This window comes from Oncorhynchus nerka, linkage group LG7 (genome assembly GCF_034236695.1).
Source record: "Oncorhynchus nerka isolate Pitt River linkage group LG7, Oner_Uvic_2.0, whole genome shotgun sequence".
NCBI classification, from domain to species: Eukaryota; Metazoa; Chordata; class Actinopteri; order Salmoniformes; family Salmonidae; genus Oncorhynchus; species Oncorhynchus nerka.
In genome coordinates, this window is record NC_088402.1 from 58805101 (window position 1) to 58823151 (window position 18051).

The following is an 18051-nucleotide window of genomic DNA, read 5'->3' on the forward strand; positions in this document are numbered from 1 at the left end:
TGCAAAAAACGTTGTATTTTACATCATTTTCCAAGTTGTATTAGTCGTAAGTACAGGATACACATGGTGTACACAGTCCAATGAAATGCTTACTTGCAGGTTCCTTCTCGACAATGCAAAGACAATAAGAAATAATACCACCCACTGGAGAGCCTTGCGGTCGTGGATGGAACGATTCCCGTACCAGGCTGTGAACAACTGGTCAGGACACTCTGGATGGCGCAGCGGTAGTATTTGGAGAGGACCCAGGGTGGCATGTCAAATTTCTTCAGCCGCCTTATGAATTATAGGCGCTGTTGTGCCCTCTTGACAAGAGTGGTGGTGTTGTTGGTCCATGTCAAGTCATCTGTGATAACATAAAATTCTTTAAAAAATGAGTCAGAACAGGTACATCAGAGCCAGGACCCAGAGAGTGAAAAACAGCTTCTATTACCAGACCATCAGACTGTTAAACAGCTTCTATTACCAGGGACCCAACTTTTGCACAACTTCTATTACCAGACCACCAGACTGTTGAATGGCTTCTAATACCAGGCCATCACTGTTGAACAGCTTATATTACCATCAGACTGTTGAACAGCTTCTAATACCAGTCCATCAGACTGTTGAACAGCCATCACTAGCCGTCTATACCAGGTGATGTGCGCACACACCCAGTCTCACACACACACACACACACTCAAACACATACACAGCCAACGCTGCTGTCCCATGTTATAGAGACATTAAACCACCAGACACTTCCTGTTTTACACTGTGTATTTAAATATTATATTCTCAACATATTTCTACTACTGTGTTTTAGTTACGCTGTTTATACTGTACACTACATATTTATGTATATACTGGATTATTGATATAGGTCACTAATATCTACTGCTGTACATATCGTTCTTAGTGTATCTGGTGTAAGTTCATCCAGTGTATATAATGTACGTATAGATTGCATTTGAACTACTGTTACAGGGCCATTTGGGATGTCAACTGGATTCTGACATTTCTGGAATATATATATATTTTGTACTTGTTTGGCATTTTACTGCATTGTTAGGAGCTAGTAAAATAAGCATTTCGCTGCACCCACTATGACATAAACTAAACTGTGTATTTGACCAATATACTTTGATCAAAAGAGCACTAGTTCAACTTAATAAATAACACATTACCATCGCAAGGTTAAATAAAATGTCAAATGAGGATAGTAAGTGCCTATTAAGTGCCGAATAATGTAAGTGTTGACCATAACACAGTTGACGATTTCATCTTAAATCAGCCATAAATCCCCAACTTTAACAATTGAATTTTATTGTGAAAACATTTGGAACCTGTCTATCTACGGGTAACATGGTTGGTGCGTGATGCTCAGCCTGCTCAGTTTTCCACCACAAAACACCAGAAAATGGCCCCAAAAAGTAGAACCAACTCACCTGCTTTTACACTAGGATTTGACTAATGGTCAATGCTTCTTTTGAAAAAATATTTTATAAGGAATCGTTTCACCATATTAAAACGAGAGTTCAGTTCACTTATCAGGGTCGGCCTTACGGACAGGTCTTGTTGAACCTTCAAATGTTTCACTGGTCGCATGAAATACTGTCAATAATATTCTCCAGAAATGACTATCAAAGCAACAAAATAACTAAGGATTTACAATGATGCAGGAAATTTTGAGAAATTTGTGGGTTAAGTGGATTAAAATCTTCCTAGAAGTCAGGTGCACAAAGGGGCATGCCAAAATGCTGAATTTTGACAATTTAGCAAGTCTTTATTAATAGTAAAATAATCCATACTGGTGCACAGTTTCTACTTAAATATCAAAGGCACTCGTTTCGTGGAACGACCCAACATTTGTGACCTTGCATCACAAAGACTCTACAAAATAGAGTCTATACAATCACTATGTCAACCAATGGATTTTGAGAAGGAAACAAAGAGGACGCAAGGAATCAAGGAAATGCATTTGAGATTCTCCCCCAGACCTCACCTTTGGTCTCCTGTACACACCTATCCAGTAATTTCACACCAATACAGGAAATTCCACTCCTTACTGTTATGACCACTCCTTAATCTACGAGGAAGGGTTCACAATTTCATTGAAGCAGTTTACAACACCTTGTTGTTAGTAATAATCATTGTGTATTTGGAAAATCCTTACAGGTTACTGGTGTGTGCCCAGATAAGATCCTAACAGCAAGTGGGGAATGGTAGTCCAGTAATCATTAGTTCCTACCACGGCCAACAACCCATGTCTACTGTACTTCATTTTGTTCAAAGACTATCATAAACAAAGCTACAGTGTCACGCCCTGGCCTTAGTTATCTTTGTTTTCTTTATTATTTTTGGTTTAGGCCAGGGGGTGACATGGGTGATTTATTGTGTTCGTCTTGTCTAGGGGATTATTAGATTAATGGGGTTGTGTTCAGTTTAGTTGTCTAGGTAAGTCTATGGTTGCCTAGAGTGGTTCTCAATCAGAGGCAGGTGTTTATCGTTGTCTCTGATTGGGAACCATATTTAGGCAGCCATATTCTTTGGGTATTTTGTGGGTTATTGTTTCCTGTCTTTGTGTTTTATGCACCAGTTAGGACTGGTTCGGTTTTCACGTTCATTGTTTTGTAGTTGTGTTCATGTTTGAGTTTTCCTATTAAAACAATGGACACTTACCACGCCGCATATTGGTCCTCCGATCCTTCTCGCCTCTCTTCTTCAGACGAAGAGGAGGAAAACCGTGATATACAGAATATTTTTCAGAACTAAAACCTTGACCATGCCTGTTTTGTTTTTCATTTATTGTCATTTTGTAAACAAAATATATATCAAAATAGTACAATCAACTATACATGTATATACACTTACAATTTCATGTTTTGGCATACCATTTTTTCAAAACAGTAATAAGACAGCTAAACTTGCACATTTTTCTTAAAAACGGAACATTTTGAGTTAGGATTGCACTGTGGCCATCAGATCTGATAATGTAGATATGGTCTGTCTGAATATTACAACACATTTCATCCACATATTATATTTCTACAGCAAAATAACGTTATAAAGAAGAAAAAAAATAATATCAAATATCAATTGCTAAAACAACTGGATAGAGTGTGCAGAGTTTCTCACAGTTGTGTTCTCTATCCAGTCTATATCCGGGGGAGGGGGGGGCTGTGGCTGGATACCCTTTAGTGGAGCTGAAGGAGAATGTGGCAGCGGTGGAATCTGGCATACTACATACATGTATTTTAATGAAAGGCTCCCTTTGTGGAATGGTTTATGCTGGTGAATGGGGTAGCTGTGGTGGTGATGGAGCCTTGTATTGAGCCCACAGGGCGAGGCATGCAGTACATGTTGCCTGTGGTGACGATGCACTGCAGGGGCCACAGCACGATGACCACTAGCAGCACCATCAGCACCATGAAGAGCAGCAGCCGCCTGCAGCTGGTCAGACGCCTCATAAAGGCCGTGTTGTGGGGGCGTGTCTGAGCCGGGACCTCTCCTGCTTTGCTGGCCCCTATGTCGATGCAGATGCAGAAGGTCGCGGTGGAGCTAGAGGCCTCGGGGCTGGCCTCCAAGGCCCGTTTGTAGCACAGCTTCTCTCCGTCTAGCCACACAGGCTCCTCGTGCTGCTGGTTGCTGGGCAGCTTACACAGTACCTCGCTGCTGGTGGCCAGGGCCGGGGGACCCTCCTTGGTCAGGAGGGTGGGATGGCGGCAGAAGGGACACAGGATCTTGCTGCTGCCTCCTCCTTCCTGCTCTCCCAGTGAAATGGCCATGAGGCGTGACAGACACTCGAGGCAGAAGGTGTGGGCACAGTCCAGCAGCTTGGGCATCTTGAAGACGTTGTCGTAGGTGTTGAAGCAGATGGAGCACTCGGGTTGGCTGCCAACAGCTCCCATTATATCCAGGTCCACTTTCTCTTCCTGGGTGTGCCACACCTGAGGGATCTGCGCCATTTTGAAGGGATGTTCTGTATCCTTTTCCCGCTTCCTTTAGTCGTTGTCCCCCTTTCTCTTCTTTGTACTTGGTGTGGATTATCTGAGAATGAATGGAAATGCAGATTATCTCTTAATAACGTGCTCAGATGGTGAGTAAAATCTATTTTTAAAATCATGCAGTGTGGACATAATCCCAAACTGTTCACAGGATTTTTGTGATTTTTGTGTCAAGTGCATATTATAAAATACAGTAGGTTTAAGGTTTATGACCCCATGCAGGCGGAGTTGCAATACCATTATGTTATTCTCTTCAGAATACGATTACATTCTGAACTATTTTAGAGGTTACACAGTAGTCACAAATAATTCAGCATTTGGTGGAATATAGATATGTCTATAATTTAAATGTATTTTTTTGCTTTTAATATCAGACCATGCCATCTACAATTCATTTCTTGCTTACTCTCTACTTTATCCAGTATGGGGCTGATTGACATCCATTCACTAAACCCACTAATGTCCCTGAGCAACCTCTTGCATTCCCTGGGCCACGTTCATCAGGGAAACGTTGTCATTAATGGCATTAATAGAACTGACACGATTCCTCATTCTACATGTCAGAGGCTTCTTTGTTCCACATAATATATTTCTATATTTTCTATCACTTTTGTTTAACCAGGAACGACCCTTGAATTAAGATACCTCTTTTACAAGGGGTGACCTGGAAACCTATATCAGAATTTTTTTCTTCAGGGTAGCCCAATGGAGACCAGGGTCTGATTCCCAACGGTGCCCTGAGTACAAGTTTTTTCTCACAACAGGAAGAACAATTTACATTATAATTAAAACAAGAAGAATAAAAAAAATAACCACAACCTCAACACCACAATTTCAACAATTAAAGCCCTACAATCTATCGAAACAACTGCAATCCTCAATGAATTAATTCAATACCAGAGTCTTAAACTGCCCTAGCGGCACCAGGGAATCCATTTTGTAGGTTATTCCAACAATGGGGGGGCACTAAAACTAAAGGAGGATTTTAAATTGGTTGAGACCAGAGGGACCTCAAGAGTTAACCAATCCTGCGAGTGGGTTGGGTCGCTCATTCTTTAATACGTTGGCAGCAAATTTAGGTAAGTTGAAACTCGTGTAGTAGGGCTTTGTAAAGGAAAAATTGAGTAATCAATTGATCTACAGGACTTTAATGAAGACCAGCCAAACTGTTGATACAGGATGCAGTGGTGAGTATTAAACCTGTCCCCAGGGATAAAACGAACGGCGCTGTGGTAGACGGCATCCAACGGTTTAAGACTAGTGGCTGCTGCAATCTGGTAAATGGTGTCACCATAATCAAGAACTGGCAGGAAAGTTGACTGTACAATCTGCTTCCTATTATTTAGAGAGAGGTACGGTCTATTTCCAAAAAAGAAGGCTACTTTAAATCATAGCTTTTTAACTAGCTCATCCATATGTTTAAAAAAAAACATTGTCTTTGTCAATCCAAATTCCCAGATACTTGTAGGTGGGAACCTATCAATGGGAGAACCATCCAATGAATAAATATGTAGTCCATCTGAAACATTCTTGCGAGAACTAGAGAACAACATGCATTTAGTCTTGCCCGCATTAAGTACAAGTTTTAAACCAACCAGGGCTCTCTGTAAGGTAAAATAGTCAGATTGCAGCTCTAACAGCCTGATCAACACTTGGAGCAATGGCCAATAACCTTGTCATCTGCATACAGATTCATATTACAAATTTTAACAGATAGACCGAATATTATTTTCATTAATAGTAAAGAGAACAGGCCCCACAACTGACCCCTGCGGTACAGTTTTTGTAATATCCAGGAAACTAGAGTCAAAACCATCAGAGATCACACATTGAGTCCTGTCTGACAGATCATTTAAAAACCACTCGCAAGATGCCTGATCCAGGCCTATTTCAGTCCGCCTTTAAATGAGAATGTGATGGTCAACGGTGTCGAAGGCCTTGGGAAGGTCTATAAATAAGGCGGCACAATGATTTTTATGATCCAAACAGTTTAACACATCTAAAACAAGCGCATCTGAGCGTTCCACAAACATTGTGCGTCGGCTGAACGAGGCCCCAGCTGTTGAAAGCATCTTTCTAGTGACGGGGGAATGGTTATGTGGGACTCTCATCAGGCAGTACTAGGGACAGACACAGAGTGCTTTGTTACTCCCTGTTCTCACAGACGTCAGCATGAGCACCCATGACAGAGACCTCCCTCTGGCCAGAACCTCTAAGTCACCCAGCCAGCTGTCAGTCTCGGGGGGGAGGGGGGGTTGTTATCATAGATACATGGGTATGGGATAAGTGTTAAAAAAACATGATTGGATTACTGTTGTATAGAAGCAGTCAGAATAGCTGTAACTATGTATGCCTGACAAATGGCAAACTGTCTGGTATTGGTTTGAGTGTGATTGACACTTGTGTTCCTTTAGGATAGGTAGGTAGCTAGTAGGTACAGGACAGGTGAGAGCTGTGATGAGGGGGCGGCGTGGGGGGTGGTTGAGTTGCAGGTGTTCCCCTCGCCATTCCCTGCGGGGCAGCCCTACCCCTGTCTCTCTCTGTCCGGCCCCAGCTCTGCCAGCCGGCTGACACAATGTGCCTGCTTGTTCTCCTTCTCCTCTCATCGCTCCATCTACCCTTGGCATTCCTGCAGGACCAGCCTCTGCCCAGGCCTCCTCTCTCTCTCGCTCTCTCTCACCACCATGTCACAGACCGTAACAATTTAAGGCCCTCAAATAGAGGTCTCGGTGGACCACCCCAACCTCCTCCGCAAACTACAATGTAGCAACTGCTCTGACATTGGGAAATATGGACAACAATCACTAAGTGGACCTAGTGAGAATATCTCCAGCTTGTTTGTGGCCTATGGATTTCATTCCAACCTTCACTTTAATGGAGCTGATAAAAATGTATTTCTTGTCAATTAAACTTGTTTAAACCACTTTTAACTGAGTCCTACCACGATCCCCAATCCACTGTTTGCAATTCAGGTATAAGTCACCAACCAGGCACAGAGCTAGGATCAGCTTACCCTCCCTAACTCTTAACTGGAACAATCAGGTTTATTTAACAGTCAACAAACCACAACACTGACTATAGATCAGGTGCTTAGGGGCACATTTTAGTGTGCGGGACAAATGACAGTTAGTCATTAACCTCATTTCTGTCAGGCAAGTCGGTAAGTCAGTATTGTCTACCATAGGAGCATGAGGCAGAAGAGCCTTTGTTTTGCCTTGAACACTTGTGCTCCCTACTCTCCCTGTCACTATCTATATGACCCGCTTTGGCTATCAGCTACACATTTTTGCCCTATCGCCAGCTTAGCCGACTGACCTGGTTATGTCACTGCCTCCAAATCTATACATGCTGCTTGAGTTGAGATATTTTGAAATGAGTGTGTTTTAGAGTGGAATCTTAGCTTGTTTGAAGTTTTTGGTAACATTGTATAATACATGAATAACCCATTATACAGTGCCATCAGAATGTATTCACACACCTTGACCTTTTTACACATTTTGTTGTGTTACAAATTGGGATTCAAATGGATTTTTCTTTTTTTACATAAAATACTCTGTTATTTTTTAAAGATGAATGAAAAATAAAACATATCTTGATTAGATAAGTATTCAACCCCTTGAGTCAATACATGTTAGTAGAATCCCCTTTGGCAGAGATTTAGCTGTGAGTCTTTCTGGGTAATGTTAAGTCTCTAAGAGCTTTGCACACCTGGATTGTACAATATCTGCCCATTTTATTCTTTTCTAAATTATTTAAGCACAAATTGGTTGTTGATCATTGACAGACAGGCATTTTCAAGTCTTGCCATGGATTTTCAAGACGATTTAAGTCAAAACTGTAACTCTGCCACTCAGGAACATTCAATGTCGTCTTGGTAAGCAACTCCAGTGTATATTTGTTCTTGAATTTTAGGTTATTGTCCTGCTGAAAGGTGAATTAATCTTTTAGTGTCTGGTGGAAAGCAGACTGAACCAGGTTTTCCTCCAGGATCATGCCTGTGCTTAGCTCTATTCCAATCATTTTTATCCTAAAAAACACTCTCTAGTCCTTGCCGGTGACGAGCATATCCATAACATGAGATAGCCACAAAAGCGGTACTCAGTGTTGTGTTGGATTTGCCACAAGCATAATGCTTTGTATTCAGGGCAAAAAGTTACATTTCTTAGCCAGTTTTTTTTTCTGTAATACTTTAGTGCCTTACTGCAAACAGGATGCATCTTGTGGAATATTCTTATTCTGTACAGACGTCCTTCTTTTCACTCTGTCATTTAGGTTAGTATTGTGGAGCAACTACAATGTTGTTCCATCCTCAGTTTTCTCCAATCACAGCCATTATACGATGTAACTGGTTTAAAATTGGCCTCATGGTGAAATCCTTGAGCGGTTTCCTTCCTCTCTGGCAACTGAGTTAGGAAGGACGCTGTATCTTTGTTACTGGGTGTACTGATACACAATCCAAAGTGTAATTAGTAACTTCACCATGCTCCAAGGGATATTCAATGTCTGTTTTAATGTTTACCCATGTACCAATAGGTGCCCTTCTTTGCGAGGCATTGGAAAATCTCCCTGGTCTTTTTGGTTGAATCTGTGCTTGAAAATCACTATTCGACTGAGGGACCTTACAATTATCTGTATGTGTGGGGTACAGAGATGAGGTAATCATTCAAAAATCACATTAAACACTATTATTGCACACAGAGTGAGTCGATGCAACTTATTATGTGTCTTGTTAAACAAATTTGTACTCCTGAACTTATTTAGTCTTGCCATAACAAAGGGGTTGAATACTTATTGACTCAAGACATTTTGTCTTTTAATGTTTTATTAATTTCTAAAAACAAAATTCCACGTTGACATTTTGGGATATTGTGTGTAGATCAGTGGCACCAAATCTCAAGTTAGTACATTTTAAATTCAGGCAGTAACACAACAAAATGTGGAAAAAGTCAAGGGGTGTGAATACTTTCTGAAGGCATTGTATATTAATGTTTACAAATAATTAAAGACTTATTTATTAACAGTATATAAATAATTTATCAGTGCTTATATATGATAGCTATTTTAAAGTGTTACCAGGTCTCTCTTTTTTTAAATGGTAAGGTAAGAACATTATGTTACGATGATACGATGAAACAAAGCCAGAAGAGTTATGTTGACTTTTTATGGCAGCAGACGGTGTTTTCAACTGACTAGCGTGGCTGTTGTGTTCTTCAGCCGGGTTTATTGTGAGGTCATCTGTTGAAGCCTATAGAGTAGACAGTTAAACTGCCTCTCTTCCATTGCTGCTCTACCTGTTCTCCAATTGTAAAGTACACGTAACTTGATCCTCAGAAACGTGAGGTGTGCAACAGCATACTGCTCTGCTTAATACTTGCACCGTCTAATATGAAGTTAATTGACCCACGTGAAAAAAAACACATCCTACAACTCTTATCGTGTCTTTATCCTGTTTTTATCCTGTATTTACCAGTTGTGACAATCTCACATGTTTATTTCATGGTACCACTTCCCAGTATTGCTGTTAAAATATCATCCATAGCATTGTTTGTACTATACTCAACAGTTATACAATTCCTGAAAAAGTTTGTTCTTACCGGTTTAATGATGATTTTGCCAGATTATCCCCTCTCTTTCTCTATGTAGTGTATTACAGTGTATTTGGTCCAGCCTTCTGTAGACTAAAACACATCTTCATGCCAAGCTGGATGGGGGGGGGGGGGGGGGACCACGGAGGAGGTGTGAGCTATGGGGATCACTATACAGTGCTCCCTGGTCCTTGGATGCTACGCTAGATAGGCTAAACGAGTGGAAGTCAAGCTGCTGCAGGTGTGCTCACAAAGCCTTCAAAGTAACACAAGGGTTAGCGTTAGTATTAGCCTGGAGGTCCTTCTCTCACTGTGTCCGTTGGTCGACTCACTTTCCCTGCTCTGCCGACTCCCTTTTCAACTCAATGTAATGACATTGATATGCAGGGAACAATAAGGTGGACTTGAGGGAGTGTCAGAGGAGGAGGGGGAGGCAGGTAGGGGGAGGGGATAGGCTGAGGAGCCTCCATCAGGAGTGAAACTAACATTATTGGCGCGCTACCTTGCCTTCCCTTTCGTTACTCTCACTCTCTCTCTCTCTCTCTCAATTCAAATCAATTCAAGGGGCTTTATTGGCATGGGAAAAGTTTGGGGTCACTTAGAAATCTCCTTGATTTTGAAAGAAAAGCATTTTTTTGTCCATTAAAATAACATCAAATTGATCAGAAATACAGTGTAGACATTGTTAATGTTGTAAATGACTATTGTAGCTGGAAATGGCTGGTTGATTTATGTAATGTACACCTACAGTTGAAGTCGGAAGTTAACATACACCTTACACAAATACATTTACACTCAGTTTTTCACATACACTCAATTAGTATTTGGTAGCATTGCCTTTAAATAGTTTCACTTGGTTCAAACTTTTCGGGTAGCCTTCCACAAGCTTCCCACAATAAGTTGGGTAAATTTTGGCCCATTCCTCCTGACAGAGCTGGTGTAACTGAGTCAGGTTTGTGTGCCTCCTTGCTCGCACACACTTTTTCAGTTCTCCCCACAAATTTTCTATAGGATTGAGGTCAGGGCTTTGCGACAGCCACTCCAATACCTTGATTTTGTTGTCCTTAGACCATTTTGCCAACTTGATTGGGGTGATTGTCCATTTTGAAGACCCATTTGCGACCAAGCTTTATATTCCAGGCTGGTCTTGAGATGTTGCTTCAATATATCCACATAATTTTCCTTTCTCATGACGCCATTTATTTTGTGAAGTGCACCAGTCCCTCCTGCAGCAAAGCACCCCCACAACATGATGTTGCCACCCCTGTGCTTCACGTTTGGGATGGTGTTCTTTGGCTTGCAAGCCTCCCCCTTTTTCCTCCAAACATAACGATGGTCATTACGGCCAAATAGTTATATTTTTGTTTCAACAGACTAGAGGACATTTCCCCAAAAAGTACGATCTTTGTCCCCATGTGCAGTTGCAAACCGTAGTCTGACTTTTTTATGGCGGTTTTGGAGCAGTGGCTTCGACCTTGCTGAGCGGCCTTTCAGGTTATGTCGATATTGGACTCGTTTTACTGTGGATATAGATACTTTTGTGCCTGTTTCCTCCAGCATTTTCACAAGGTCCTTTGCTGTTGTTCTGGGATTGATTTGCACTTTTCGCACCAAAGTACATTCATCTCTAGGAGACAGAATGCATCTCCTTCCTGAGCGGTATGACGGCTGCGTGGTCCCATGGTGTTTATACTTGCGTACTATTGTTTGTACAGATGAACGTGGTACCTGCAGGTGTTTGTAAATTGCTCCCAAGGATGAACCAGACTTGTGGAGGTCTACACATTTTTTTCTGAGGTCTTGGCTGATTTCTATTGATTTTCCCATGATGTCAAGCAAAGAGGCACTGAGTTTGAAGGTAGGCCTTGAAATGCATCCACAGGTACACCTCCAATTGACTCAAATGATGTCAATTAGCCTATCAGAAGATTCTAAAGCCATGACATCATTTTCTGGAATTATCCAAGCTGTTTAAAGGCACAGTCAACTTAGTGTATGTAAACTTCTGACCCACTGGAATTGTGATACAGTGAATTATATGTGAAATAATCTCTCTGTAAACAATTGTGGGAAAACTTACTTGTGTCATGAACAAACTAGATGTCTTAACCGAATTGACAGAACTATAGTTTGTTAATGTCACGCCCTGACCATATAAAGCCTTTTTATTCTCTATTTTGGTTAGGTCGGGGTTTGACTAGGGTGGGTAATCTAGGTTGTTTTATTTCTATGTTGGCCTGGTATGGTTCCCAATCAGAGGCAGCTGTTTAGCGTGGTCTCTGATTGGGGATCAAATTTAGGCAGCCATTTCCTCATTGTTTTTCTGTGGGATCTTGTTTATGTGTAGTTGCCTGTGAGCACTCCATAGCTTCATGTGTAATTTGCTCTTTATTGTTTTTTTTGCGTTTCACTAATAAAAATATGTGAGGCCCATATCCCGCTGCGCCTTGGTCCAAATGTTATTACGACGATCCTGACAGTTAACAAGAAATTCATGGAGTGGTTGAAAAACGAGTTTTAATGACTCCGACCTAAGTGTATGTAAACTTCCGACTTCAACTGTATGTAGATAGAGGCCCATTATCAGCAACCATCACTCCTGTGTTCCAATGGCACGCTGCATTCGCTAATCCAAGTTTATCATTTTAAAGGGCTAATTGATCATTAGAAAACCCTTTTACAATTATGTTAGCACAGCTGAAAACTGTTGTCCTGATTAAAGAAGCAATAAAACTGTCCTTCGTTAGACTAGTTGAGTATCTGGAGCATCAGCATTTGTGGGTTCGATTACTGGCTCAAAATGGCCAGAAACAAAGACCTTTCTTCTGAAACTCGTCAGTCTATTCTTGTTCTGAGAAATGAAGGCTATTCCATGCGAGACATTGCCAAGAAACTGAAGATCTCATATAACGATGTGTACTACTCCCTTCAAAGAACAGCGTAAACTGGCTCTAACCAGAATAGAAAGAAGAGTGGGAGGCCCCGGTGCACAACTGAGCAAGAGGACAAGTACATTAGTGTCTAGTTTGAGAAAAAGACGCCTCACAAGTCATCAACTGGCTGCTTCATTAAATAGTACTCGCAAAACACCAGTCTCAACGTCAACAGTGAAGAAGCGACATATCTCAGACTGGCCAATGAAAATGAACACAGAAGAACACAGACACTGGACAGAGGAACTCTGCCTAGAAGGCCAGCATCCTGGAGTCTCCTCTTCACTGTTGACGTTGAGACTGGTGTTTTGCAGGTACTCTTGAATGCAGCTACCAATTGAGGACTTGTAAGGCGTCTGTCAAATATACAGGTCAAATATACTGTTTAGATTTTCTACTGCCAAGTTTGCACCTTTACTATTACAGTGGAACATTTTGTCCAGGAAGTTGTCTAAAAGGGATTGAATTTGTTGTTGCCTAATTGTTTTTTGGTAGGATTCCACACTACATTCCTTCCATCTATAGCATTTCTTAATATTACTCAGTTCCTTTGGCTTTGATGCCTCATGAGTGAGTATTGCTCTGTTCAAGTAGACTGTGATTTTGCTGTAATCTGATAGGGGTGTTAGTGGGCTGACTGTGAACGCTCTGAGAGACTCAGGGTTGAGGTCAGTGATAAAGTAGTCTACAGTACTACTGCCAAGAGATGAGCTATGGGTGTACCTACCATAGGAGTCCCCTCAAAGCCTACCACTGACTATGTACATGCGCAGCGTGCGACAACTGCAGGAGTTTTGACCCGTTTTTGTTGGTTATGTTGTCATAGTTGTGCCTAGGGGGGCATATGGGGGAGGGAATGCTGTCACCTCCAAGCAGGTGTTTGTCCCCCTGTGTGTTGAGGGGGTCAGGTTCTTGTCCGGTTCTGGCATTTAGGTCGCCACAGACTAGTACATGTCCTTGGGCCTGGAAATGATTGATTTCCCCCTCCAGGATGGAGAAGCTGTTTTCATTGAAGTGTGGGGGGATATAGGTAGCACACAGGAGGACATTTTTCTCTGTTAAGATAATTTCCTTTAGAATTTCTAGCCACATGTCAAATGTTCCTGTTTTGATTAATTTAATAGAGATAGTTAGGTCTGCTCTACATCAAATTAGCAAACCCCCTGGGGTCCCTTCCCTGTTTCACACCTGGTAGTTTGGGGGGGGGGGGGGGGGATGATTGATGGGGGTGTGGATGTGGCTGGTGTTTTGGTCTGGATGTAGGTCCTCTCGCGGTGGGTCCTCTATGTGTAGGTCCGGGGGAGTCCCACAGGTCTGGGAGAGTGTCTCACTGGTCTGGGCGTCTATTGATCTGTTGCTCCTGTGTGAAATGTTGGGGCTTCGGTTGAGGGCAATGTCCTTTTTGGTCCAGGCGAAGGTGGGCACTGCCTCCTTGTATAGCTGGACCTGGTCATAAAGTCCAGGGTGGAGTGGTGGGCCAGATAAACATTTGGTTTTGAGGCACAGTCATGGGAAATACTTGCATTTTACCTGCTGTATGGTAGCAGGGTGGAAGTCTTTTTGTGGTAGCAAGGTGAAGATAACCACTTGTTCATTGGGGAAAGTATAAGAAGCTTTTCAACCACTCCTTTGAGTGTTGTGGCCACCCTTTCCTGCTGTGCTCTCAGGTCGTTTGTGCCTGTGTGTATTATTATGTAGCTGGGTGAACCTAGTTGGTCCTCAGACAGAAAGTCTAGGGCGCGCTGAGTGTTTGGACACCAGAGTTTAGACACTGTGTTTGGGAAAAAGTTTTTCCGTTTGAAGCCAATCCAATCTGTGTCTTGTGTATGTCTTCAGTGGGTGTGGGGGGGTTGTCAGGAGGGCTATCTGGGTGGCTAACAGGGGGGGGGGGGGTGCTCAGAGGGGGTGGGATCCCCTGGGCTTGGGGTTCTTCATTTGTCTGTCCCGCTGTGTTGTCGACGTGGTCAGGGTCTGGAGTGGACTGTTCTGCTGGCTTCTCTGCGGGGGTGGCCACCTCTCTAATGGATGGTTCTCTGTCACACGCCATCCCCTTCACCCTCTCCTCCAGCAGTCTGATCCTCTCCTCTAGTGCTCTGTTCTTCTCCTGCTCCTGCTCTTTCTCCTGTAGATGTTGTCTCACTACAGTCCATAGTTCAAGTATGTCTCTCTCTACCTCCAGCTCTCAAGATTTAGTTAAGGGGTGTTGTTGTGCTGGACTTTTGTCTGAGTCTGTGCTGACTGGAGTGTAATCACCTGCTGTTCCAGCTCTACCTGCCTTACCTCCAGCTGGGTGAATTTATCCTTAATTTCAATGAGGGAGTAGTACTCTGTGCTGGGAGGTTGACTTTCCGCTTGGGGTTGCTCATCTGTGGGGTTATGTAATGAAGAGGTCTGGTTTGACCTGCTCGGGGTGGGGGTATCTTTCTCAGGGGAGAGCTTCTCCTGCTGAGCTATTTCTTTGATTAGGTGAAAGTCCTGCTGAAACTGTTTGCGGTTGCCCTGTACCAATACTGTTCCAGACTTATAGAGATTTATATTAGCCTCTTAACAGAGGGGTAGTGTGTTAGTATAGCACTGTGCCATGCCAGGGGATGGTATGTGTAGAAGATAAGGTTGCTAATGTTCCCATTTTTACTATAGGCAGCAAAAAATGTCTCTTGATTTCCCATAAGGAGCTTCATTTTGTAGTATTTTCTTGTCATATTATTCTTTACATACAGAGGGTATTGTATTTTAATTACCTCTGAACAGTGGGAGGGTGCTTCTAAGGCCTCTCCATTCGGTTGACTAAGCATTACTCACTTAGTTCCAGGTTGGATGGTGTTTTCAGGTTTCTGTTTGTTTGACAGAGCATTTGCTGTATAGCTTGGAAATAAGAGTCATTGGGTGTAGGAAGCATTCCAGGTAACTCTGTCCAAAATCAGGTTGTAGGTCTGGAGTGAAGGTTGTTGTTTAGGGTAGCATCCTGTATATGTCCCTGCCCCCAAAAAATACAAGTTTGTCTAACTCTATCCATTTTTTAAAAACATGCTGAAAAATGTGGGAGCTCATCTGCTCATGGCCTCTCTCTCTCTCTCTCTCCCTTTCTCCCACCAACACACACATGCACAAACACACTGAAACTCTCAAATCAAATAAGATGTTGCTTCTGCTCTGAGACCCTGCGATAGACAAACGTCCTGTCCAGGGTGTGTGTGAGAGGGGGATAGGTTGTTACCACCCAGCCTAGCTTACTGTTCTCAGGGCCTTATACTGTGATCACACTTCAGGCCTATAGTATGAGCCATCTCTCAGGAAAGTCTAAATCAAGGGTTCTATAATGGTATGGTCTGTCAGATTCACAGTGCACCATACCATATGAATGGGTATGTACTGTCACTACAATTCCCTCATTGACTGCATTAACAAGCTGATTGCAATACCCAGTCATTTGTGTATCTACATTGGGTCCCCTACTTTACACTGGCTCCAATTTGGAACAGTCACACAAAACACTAGATGACAAGTCGTTGTTCAAAGGCGTCATTTTTATTTTTATTTGGACCATTGGCTACAAACTTACATCACCACCTCACAGTAGCCCTTTCCTGCAGACGATGACCAAAAGCGTCCTCTTTGGCCTCATGGGCGGAACGTTATTAATATTTTTCATATTTTCATAATTCATTTTTAAAGTGTTTTAAACCATGAAAATCCAGTATTTCTGTCAAACAGTTTTGTTATTTTAGTCTTCTGTGATGTATATAAAGTGTAATATTGTGAAATTCAAAATGTAATACATTTCAAATCTATATCTGACATGATAAAGGTGTCTACTTTTTTAAGCCCATAACCATGTGTGAGAGTTGTATACTTTTGTTTCAAAGTCGATGTATTTAAGACTACCAAGAATCACTCTGTGTGACCCTGATTTACCCCACTGCAGTAAAAGGTTTTAATGTTGCATTATGCATCATATTGCTTTATGTCAAACAGACAATCTAGACATCCATCCTAAATCAACGTTGTTTTATCACCAGGTGGTGCATGGAAAATGGTGTATCAGACATCCGGTTGCTTCAGGGAAAAATATCTGTTTAATTACGCATGGCAGTTTACGGTAACATGGGTCTGGCCCATTAGCAATACCTTGTCCCAGTGATAACAGCTATCATAGCCCGCATGTCATTTAGTAACTGGGATACAAATACTGCTGTATCACTGTCATTTATTGGTTGCTGAGGTGTGGGGGCTTGGAGGCGGGTGGAAGGGAGGGGTCAAGTACAGTAAGAGAGGTAAAATTCCTTTAATAAACGTCCTTATCTTACCTGGAATTTGTGTGTTTGCCCATAAATATGTTGCGAGGCAGGAAAATGTGTGACTGAAACTAAGATAAGCATCAACGCACACAGCCACCAATGAGAAAGAAGGCTGTTTTATCCATTGGTTGCTAGAGGTAGCTGGTGTCCCCATGTGAGTGGACAGTTATGGTTGATGGTTACTGAAACTCATCCAACCGTTTAAATACTTTAAAGCAATAGCCGTGTGTGGTCAACTATAATTTCAGCATAGTTCTGATTGGGACAGTGTTATCGCACTTCTTTGAGACAAGTGTGGGGACTCGTGATAAATGATAAATCAATCAATGTCTGTTTTTTTTTCTCACATAATCTAGGTTTTGATATTTGGTTACAATTAGGCAGGGAAAATGTTAGCCAAATTGAGATGAGTGCTCATGGTGATAATCTTTAGTCTAGTTTGCTAATCTAACAGTGTTCTCAGAACATTTAGCTAGCATGTTAGCTAGCTATGTAGCCTATGCTAGCCTAGCATAACAGGTGGGTTATTTTTCTCTTCACTCGCGTAGTAGTCTAAGCTATAACCAGACCTTGACTTGTCTGATGATCAATCAATGTGATTTTGTTTCACTGAATCTCCGTCTGTATATTTGGTTATTTGATCTCAGCCTGGGCAAATAAGTGGAGGGGGCAGCTCATCTATTTGTTTGCTAATATCTGATCAGACACATTTAGCATGCTATGTATCAAGTACATTATTTTGCTATCAAGCATAGGCAACTCGAAAAGCCTGTAGAGCTTATGAAACATGAACACTAGACTCACCATTTTGAAAATATGTATATTATTTTCTGTGCATGTCATGAAAGAACAATCCCATTTTAACACCTTACGCCAGCTCCCTACTGGGTGTAGGGTCTACGCCCAGGTGTAGGTCATTGAAGGGCCAGGCGGGTGCAACCAGCTCCTGGAGAGGGCAATAAAACAATATTATGTTTACTGTCTACATGGCCGTTTACTCTGGGCCTGTTGGAGAATTTGCTTAAAGCAAGATAGGAAGGAAGCGATTTGGTTTCAGTTATCACAAGTCACAAGTGTCTTGTAAAATATATATATTTTTATATATATATATATTTTTTTTACCTTTATTTTACTAGGCAAGTCCGTTAAGAACAAATTCTTATTTTCAATGACGGCCTAGGAACAGTGGGTTAACTGCCTGTTCAGGGGCAGAATGATTTTGTACCTTGTCAGCTCAGGGATTTGAACT

General features: G+C 42.0%; 1 protein-coding gene across 1 annotated transcript; it reads right to left on the minus strand.

Annotated features, from left to right (window-relative positions):
• Nucleotides 1-2767: 2767 nt before the first annotated feature.
• On the minus strand, nucleotides 2768-9946 carry LOC115132064 (RING finger protein 223-like). The gene is made up of 2 exons (XM_029664290.2): nucleotides 9581-9946; nucleotides 2768-4029 (listed from the first exon to the last, which is right to left on the minus strand). The coding sequence occupies exon 2, from the start codon at nucleotides 3945-3947 to the stop codon at nucleotides 3237-3239; it is 711 nt and encodes a 236-aa protein (XP_029520150.1). The 5' UTR covers nucleotides 3948-4029; nucleotides 9581-9946; the 3' UTR covers nucleotides 2768-3236.
• Nucleotides 9947-18051: the final 8105 nt, after the last annotated feature.